At 38.6% G+C, this 8,794-nt stretch overlaps 2 protein-coding genes across 3 annotated transcripts; both read left to right on the top strand.

The window, feature by feature from the left end:
- The first annotated feature begins 85 nt into the window (after positions 1–85).
- On the top strand, positions 86–5,791 carry LOC148817907 (dolichyl-diphosphooligosaccharide--protein glycosyltransferase subunit 4-like). 2 transcript variants are annotated; one of them, XM_088937703.1, is made up of 3 exons: positions 86–344; positions 4,236–4,363; positions 5,713–5,791. In XM_088937703.1, the coding sequence occupies exon 2, from the start codon at positions 4,237–4,239 to the stop codon at positions 4,360–4,362; it is 126 nt and encodes a 41-aa protein (XP_088793829.1). In that variant the 5' UTR covers positions 86–344; position 4,236; the 3' UTR covers position 4,363; positions 5,713–5,791. The 2 variants fall into 2 exon arrangements, with proteins under 2 accessions (XP_088793829.1, XP_088793830.1); XM_088937704.1 differs by lacking the exon at positions 86–344 and adding an exon at positions 3,594–3,639.
- Positions 5,792–7,082: 1,291 nt separating this feature from the next.
- On the top strand, positions 7,083–8,678 carry LOC148817906 (uncharacterized). Its single transcript, XM_088937493.1, has 2 exons — positions 7,083–7,393; positions 7,696–8,678. Exons 1-2 carry the CDS (start codon positions 7,260–7,262, stop codon positions 8,063–8,065), a joined length of 504 nt encoding a protein of 167 aa, XP_088793619.1. The 5' UTR covers positions 7,083–7,259; the 3' UTR covers positions 8,066–8,678.
- The last annotated feature ends 116 nt before the right edge of the window (positions 8,679–8,794 follow it).

Below are 8,794 nucleotides of genomic sequence, written 5' to 3'. Positions count from 1 at the left end.
GGCCGCCCGAACTGGCCGATGACGAAAAATAAATCAATTTTTCAAAAAAAAAAAACTCGCTTAAAGGCGCAGTGGGCTGGCTGCGTGGTCCGGCGAGGACGACGTTGCCGAAGTGAAGACGGGCTGTGAGCGTCGGCTCAGCTGGCGGACTCGCACGGCTGTCATGAAACCTGCGAAGTGGGACCATGAAATTTGGTTTTCTTCGCTCAGGGAGGACGAGCGGGGGCTATGGCAGTGAACCACGCTGGCGTCCCAATAAGGATACATGCGATCGTCATATTAAGTCGACGGCGTGCCTTGCGTGGGGCAAATTTCAACGCCTCTCCTTTGTGAAACAAGTCAAGGTCTGTTCCATGCTGAAAAGAGAAGAAATAGAAACGCAACGTTTCGGCTGTTCACACCCGAAGAAGGCCCGACAGCCTAAAAGTTGTGTTTCTTTTCTTTTAACATTATGTGCGTTATGAATGTAAAAATATTCTTCTGAACATTAAGCTGCACTTTAAACACGTTATACCATTCAAATAATATTTAATAAAATGCATTTTAATATAGCAGTCAAGAGAAATATTCCCCTGAAATGACAAAACAACAGCTCCTCGCAGGGTGATTAAATTACTTTTTTAATCCATTTACTTTTAACTGCCCCTAAAAAATAATACATTAAATGATATATAGCAATTGTGTGGCAACAATGATTACAAGTAGTACAAGACAATGCAATATTCCTGCTCCAGTACAATTAGCATAGAATACTACTGACAATATTAAAACACAGCGCTGCTTCATCCACATCCATATAGGTCAGGAGTTGCCAAAACACAAGGGAACCACCTGTTTTTAACAGCTTTCACCAAACAGAATGAAAATATTCTTTTTTCAGTTTCTGAATATTTGTGGTGGCTTCGGGGGAGGCTGGAGGCCTTCAAGTTAGCACCAGTACTGCTGGGCGGAGGCACACAGATACAGTAGCTCCCTCATTCTGCTTCCTGTAAAGATCACACAATCAGATTATGAAGCACCGTGGAGCCTGGCAGTGACTCAGAAAAGAGCAGCTGTCTCGCACTCTCCTCTGCTTCCTCTCATAACTGCCTTCATTATCAGACAGGCATGAGCTGTCCTCAGGTGGCGCTGTGTGCTGATATAAACAATGAGAATCATGAAAGAAAGCAGGGTCTTTGGCTGCAATTCATTTTGAAAACCGTGGTGCTTTGTTTCAGCATGTTCTTAAAAAACTAATAATATTCAGCAAAACAGGTATCTGCTGAGAAGTTTTTTAGATAAATAAGTCCACAAATGCTGTACTGTGCTTTGCATTTTTGATCATTTGAAATATCAGCTTGATACATAATTGCCAAATTCTATGGGTTCCATTTATGAAAATGCAATAATGATAACTAGTATTTAGAAAAGACATGTTTATGAGGCCGATCAAGTTCAGTTTTATTTTCAGGCTTGATGCATAACTTTCAGGCAAACCTAGAACACACTGCATTGTCAGGGTGATCTGAGCAGAGCCAAGCAGCTTTCCCCATAACTGTGCCTGAGGACCACTACTCTGGCCTTCCTGTACTACATGATTGAAGCTCTTTTGCCTGCAGAAGAACCTTCGAAGCTGCTTGATACAATTTAAATGTGACTAATATTTAGACCCGTGCCTTGCAGTGCATTAAAATTTATAATACCTTTGGAAAGAAGAGCTTATGAGGCTTTTCCTTTCTACTTCAGGGAAGGTTAAAAAAGATCCAGCAACACTTCTGTCAAAACACAAGCTAACATGCACTGCGTGTGCTCTGTATGAGAATGAGCCCTCTGACACATTGACAAACAGCCGACAGCTGATGTCTGAAGTGGTAGTACCAGAAATGTAACTCTGACATAGGTCAAGCCTCCAGAGCAGGCTATTGCAAAAGGGCTTTCTCTTGACTACAGCTGCCTGTACGACTAATTATTTTCTAGAAAGAAGACAAAGAGGATAGTAACATAAACAAAAATGCAAATAGAAAATTAATATGTTCTGGTTCATGCAAACTTGTTTGGTCATTTAAGTGGATTTCACTGATTATCAAAGTCTTTATTCAATTACCCAGGAGCAAAATATGAATCAAATGCTATATTTAAACATGAACTATGACTGTGAAATAAACTATTTTGACATGACTCATAATATTTCCTCCAAAACATCCTGAAACACACAGGGATGACACAGTTGTTTAGGGTGATAATAAGCATTGCCTGCACAAGGAGTTACATTGTTGTGTGTTTTAATTTTCTTGGTAGTATATCTTTCAGATATATTATACCTTCAGCAATAAAAGTAAAGAGTCTCTCACTCTACACTATGATAATTGTAAAAATTAATTAGCACTTTACTGCATTACTGAATTGCTCATATCTAATCCTTTTTTAAATGGTCAATTTAATATCAGGAGACAAAAAGGACAATTGTCCCACATTTCATGCTACCTTGTGCATGTAGGGTGTCTCTACAGTAACCCCTTGTTAAGTGGGGTGGGATTAAACCTGAAACACTGAAAATGCAATGGCACCCACAGACTTGAATAGACATCTCTTTTTTCTTTAGTTGACAGCTTTCAATCCATCCACATAAAACCCCAAAGCTATTCCTATTCCTCTATTTGGTCATGATGTATTGTAAATGTTACACACATTTACACACACAAGGTTACGCACAGATTCTGATGCAAAAGCACATTCATTTTCAGCATCACCTTGAGAAGGAAATAGTACAACACACCATTCTCTTGCTTTCAGTGAGTGTATCTTTACACAACAGAAACCTGTGATTCTGTGTTGCCTATAATAATACAAATTCTCTTGATGCTGGTTTCACAAATTGTATTGAAAAACTGAACAGCTACAGCTGTGGGTCACAGAAATAATGTAACTCATTTTAACACTCTTGAGGGGAAGAGGTGTCATCCGTAAGGCTTGACATTCAAGCATGAACATTAAAACAACACTTAATGGTTTGGAAATTTTTCATTTGTCTTAGCTTTTTTCATACTTTACAGGTTTTAAAGCTGTGTTTACAAGAGAACTGATGCTGATATCAGTATTATAAATGTAATGTCCTGTCTATACTTGCTGCACTAATTAAGTAGGCCACACAGATTTCACAGAAGCTTAAACGTTGAATCGCTTTATCTAGCCTTAAAAATCACTAACCAATATTATACAAATGTAGTAGACGCATTGTTTAAAGTAAAAGGTCAATGTTCGGAGTCATGCCTCCGCAACGGAGTTCCTTTAGCAGATAATACCTAGGCGGGTATCAGGTGGACAACAAAGATAAGACGTTGAACCATTAATAAAAGTGCTTTGAAGTCTTCAATCCTCTATCGAATATTTTTAAATTTTTTTTAGTTATTTCTCCCTGTCCTGAACTTTTTTTTAAATGGTCTTCGTGCTGTCGTGAACAACTAGAAGTCGAGAATTTGTTTTAACCGAACGACCAGCTCGCCTGCTCCCGAAATATAACTTTCTCCCCTCCGTCTCGCTGACGGATTGATTTCCATAGTCAAAAAACCCTAATGACGCGCATCTCTTTCTCGATAAGGAAGTTAAGTGTAACTTTCGTTTTTAAACAAAAAACTGAAGCCCCGATAAAAAAAATATAAGGTAAACCTGTTATTTATGTGTTTCTATGTTCGACTGATTTAAGTTTTAAATAAGATAGCAGCAATTGAGACAAGTTAGAAATCGTGTTTGGACAGTAATTTCATTCATTGCGGACGCTGTTTCGATAGAAAAAGCACACCTTTTACGGCGAAAGCTGTAAATGATAAGGCACCGGTTTATCAGAATTTATGCTCTAAATCTTTGTACATTTATTGAAATTATAACATACGCAGTATGTAACGGGGTCTGTGCTCAAAATTACACAACCTGAATGCTTGATGGAGAGCTTGAAGCTTTATCGGTCTGTAAGACTTGACATGCAGGGTGCCATGTGGGCTGTTCTATACAGAAAAACCATGAAAACCAGATATCAGTCTGAAATTTCATATAAGAGGACATTGTAGTTTCTACAAACACCCCGACACTCGTGTTGTTTTTAATTAAATCTTAAATATGTATATACAGTATGTACAGATCGTAAAAGCAAAATGATCTGATGAGATCTCATTATAATGATCAGTCAGTCTAGTAATGTATTAATGTAAGTGTTGACATTTGCGCTGTAATCACCCTCAGATGTTTTTTTGTTTTCTCAGAATGATCGAGGATTTCCACCTTGCAATATTTGCCAATATGCTGGGAGTTACAGTCTTCCTTCTTATTATACTCTATCATTATGTGGTAACTAATGCTCCAAGAAAGCCTAAGCATAATAGACATTAAGGTAAGTAAAGAAAACAATTTCATTGCCTACAAACTGAAGCTGAACAAATGTTTTTTAGGACAGTGTACCATTTATTTTTTACTATCATTTGCTTCACCATTGTTATATTTCCAGAGTGTGGTTCATGCCAGAAAATCACCCCCAATATGATTCACAGAATGAGAATGTGTTTAAAAGTCAGCAATCCAGTCAGAACATCACATCACAGCATTTCTGCTTAAACATTACAGTGGCAGGAGTGCAGCCAATACAACAGCACTGAGAAAATCCAATGAAAGACTGTTTACAAATACAGGAGGGCCAGAGTTTTGTTTTTTGAATATTGCCATATCCATATCCATATGCCATATGATTTTTGAATATCATCAGGGTGGGAAGGGCACCTGTGCTTTTGGATGAAAGGAGTTCAGATTGCATTGGAGTTCTAGTGTCAATGATGCAAATGAGCTAAATGTAATTGTAACTGAACAAGTATGTGTTGATTGGGGCACTGGTGCAAAAACGTGCAGGTTACATAAAGATCCTTTAGAAAACTGTAATAACAGAGAAAGCCAATGATAAGGGTAAAAGAAATGAGACAATGATCAGAGAAAGAAAACTCGTGTAATGAGAGATATATACCAGCAACACCATTAACAATAACCAAATACAGATTACAAGTATGCAGGGGAACTTTACGTGGGACAGAGAATAAAATACTAGAAGGCCTACAAACTCTCCAATTATCACCTCAGATGGTCTAGCGAGGTGGTGGCCAATTCTGATCAGGAGAGACGGTGTGTCTGCAGGTTTTCTTGTTCTCTTCATATAACCTGCACCTGAAGAGCTGGAAGGAGCTGTTAAACTGCTCCTGTGAAACTGATGATGAGCTGATGAGCTTGTTAAGATCTGAGTTGGAATGAAGTCCTGCAGACACAAAGAGTCTCCAGAATCAGGATTGCCCAGACCTAAGATTCTGGTGAATTATAAAAGCACCTACATACCACTATGGGAGGTATCACTCATATCTACCCTGGTCCTAAGGTGGCCATTATACAATATTCAAATACTCAACAACAAAAATGGCTTCAAATCCATTTGGAGATATACCACCACTATTATGGCAATTAACTTAAACTAAAGACAAAATATGAATAGTCGTATTTGTAAGCCATCGTCTTCGCTGCAGTAAGAAACACCAGGTCCTGAATTAACATGTCAAAAGCTCCTTTTAAAGTTCATCTGTTACTGATTGAGTGTCTGCTGTACTGTACATGCCAAATTCTGATTCATTGACTCTGTTAATGTATTCGTTTTTGCATAGTGTAATCTGCATAATTTTTTATCCTTTTTTCTTTTTTTTACTGCAGGACATGAGAGAGAAGAACTGCCATGACATCCTCGGCATCTTAACCTCATTATTTTCACTGGAGAATAACATCATTTGTACATTTATTTAACATTCTTTTTCAATAAAAATGTTATTCCCAGTTTCCTGCCTCCCATGAATTATAACATTTTACCACAAAGGTCATTTATTATTTCCTTTGCAGTACAATTTATTACCTGAGAAAATACGTTACCTGTAATCAGATTAATACTAATGCTTATGCAAAGTAGCCCCTCACTGAGCACTGAGCATTTATGAAGATCTTCAGTAGTGAAATTCAGTGCTTGCAAATGCTCTCAGACTAACTTCCTGGATGACAAAACACTGAACTGAGCCATTTTTAATGTCATATTCACTACATGTAATACTTCATTTGAACAACAACAGTACATAGCATTGCCACTTTTTTACAATGCACGTCATCTGAAAAGTCTGATTTCTGATCTGCAAATGTATCAGTACTATTTAAGACTATCAGAGTCACTAAACTGTTGTATTGCTATTGTTGCTGTTCCTTGATTGGCCTGATCCAGTGCTAACTCACGCAGAAGGGGACTTGACTGAAACTAAGTGAAACACCTTGCTCAGGGGCAGGACAGTAGCACCACACCCAGGCTTTGAGTCCACAACCTTCCATTTACAAGTGCAGAGCCCTGACTGCTACCCCACTCTGCTCCTTGAAAGATTTCTTCATGCAATATCTTTCTTGCCACTATCCTAAATTTTTCTAAGCCTATAGCAGCATCAGTAAAATACAAGTAATGGTCACTACAGCCTCAGTGAAGGGTCCTTTTGCAGAGCTTTTCAGCTTAACATGGAGAAGGAACTTCTAAAGGGCTTGGTTATGTGACAGGTCCCATTAATCTTCACCCAGAAATATTACTAAGTAAATACTAATTATGGATCATACTCAAGGCTATACAAACGATGAAAAACGGTAGGGATTCTTATCATCAATAATCCATCGATATCCGGGTGTTAGCCTGGGACACATTGTGGACAAGACCAGACATGGGATTCCAGCAATTGTATGTTTGATTTGTAGCTTAAAACTAAAAATTAGAAAAAATAAAATCTGTAAAATTAATGTATTTATGTTAATAAAATATAACCTGAAGAGGTATTGTTCAGTTTTGAGGTATTGTCCATGGAGACACGTTTTCTGTCACTGAACTCACCTTAGTTCATCGTCTAACCTCGTCGTTTCTGAAGTGTAAGGGTACATGCCGTCCAATAGGTGGCGATGTTAGTTTAGATTCCGTTTTTGAAGCTTGTTTCTTTTCTTACCTCCGACACTCGTTGTCGTCGATTCAATATGGCTGCTTTGTATCGATAGAATGGGTGGTGGATTCGTGTGAAGAGTATTTCAATTTAATCTTTAACCTCACTGACACAAATATAAATTCATTATGTGTACATTTGCACCCTAAATCGATTCTAGCAACAACAGGAAAATAACTTATTTTATAAATAGTGATGTGTTAAAAGATTCACGTTTTGGTTCGTGTTGAAGATTATACAAATGATATGGAGTCCTATATTGGGTTTAGCGCTCATGACTTCGAAAATGACGCCAGATTTCAAAATGGCTTGAAGACTCTTAACATTACGGGTGAAACGCAGGAAAATATTTTGAAAATGAAAATTTTCTATTACAACAGGTACGTAGTAGGATTACTATGGGATTGTCTACTGTGGAAAAGTGTAAGCTGGTTAAATCGAGTCACACCTAGGGTGAACACTGCTCTTCAAGAAGATATTTCAGAGTAATTCGTTTGCTTATAATCTACTTTATTACTTTTTATGAAGCTTTGTTCTGTAGCACAATCACTACGAGGAAAAGTTAATGTTGTGTGCTGACAAGGCAGTGATAGCCGTAGAAGAACTATTAAAAACTATTTGCAGCCTATTTCCAGATGAAAGGAAAAAGCTGCCCCCTTAAAATGTCCAAATGTGTTGGTAGGTTTGTTCAGCCCATTGACCTCGAAGGTTACCGGAAGTGGCAGAGCGCACGGACACGCCAGTCAGATCGCGGGGAGCAGCCACGCCGGGCTAGTGAGCAGGAGCTACAGCAGGCCTGCAGCAGCCCACACAGAGATGTGAACCCCCAGACCCTGCAGGAAACCCCATGGGCTTCAGATCCCACCAGCACGACTCAGCCACAGAGTCAGGACGCAGAGGGCTCCCCTCTTTCATTTGCAGAGGTGTTTCAGCTCATTCAGTGTGGCAAAGAAGTTCCTGGACTCCAAAAACGAAACATCAGCCCGTGTCAACAAAGTCCTACCGTGTCTCAAATGAGTAGAAGACCCAAACCTTGGGAGGGCAAATGCTGAAGCTGCACAAAAATATTGTCTGGTTCTCATGATGGACAATGTGACGGAATGTATCTTAGCATCTTATTCTTGCTAATTTATTTTTCAAATGTGTGGGAGGTTTGGGAACTTGCTAAACATTTCATGTTGCGGCCTTTATTTTAGCACTTCACTGAATTGACAGGGAGTGAAAGTGTATTATTCAGGGTTTTTGTGTTCTGCTAATACTGTAAACCCTAGCTGTAAAAATAGTAGTCCCGTAATTATAAAACAGCTAACACTTTGCGAATGGAAAGCACAACTTAAGAACTTCTGAACTCCATTTCTGTGCTTGTTCTACCACCTAGTAGAAATAGCATTAATATTTCAATCGTGCAAGAAGATGAATTCATTTTTTAACTTCCTTTGCTGATGTGATCTAACAGATTGTGATTAATAATTGCATAGTATCCTGAGTATTCAATGGATTGTGTGAGCAACAGCTGCTATTTATAAAGGGACATTGGTTCCTGTTGAATTTGGGAGAAATCATGTGGTATGAAGAATGCTTGTGACGTGATGTGCTTCATGTAATGTCTTCATGCCCTCTGTGATGGCGCAAATAGAATAAATGTTTCTGTATAAAATAACGAAAGCCAGGCTTTCTGGGCTGAAATGCTGTCATTTATTTTCCCACAGGAAAATAGTATCCTAGTGCCCACATTGCAGGTTTTCCAAATTTAAGTGGCTCAAATTTTTACCTCTGATTTT

This window comes from Atractosteus spatula, chromosome 19 (genome assembly GCF_055471065.1).
Source record: "Atractosteus spatula isolate fAtrSpa1 chromosome 19, fAtrSpa1.hap1, whole genome shotgun sequence".
Lineage (NCBI taxonomy): Eukaryota > Metazoa > Chordata > Actinopteri > Semionotiformes > Lepisosteidae > Atractosteus > Atractosteus spatula.
The sequence above is the reverse complement of the archived record's forward strand: the minus strand, read 5'-3'. Positions and strand labels throughout refer to the sequence as shown.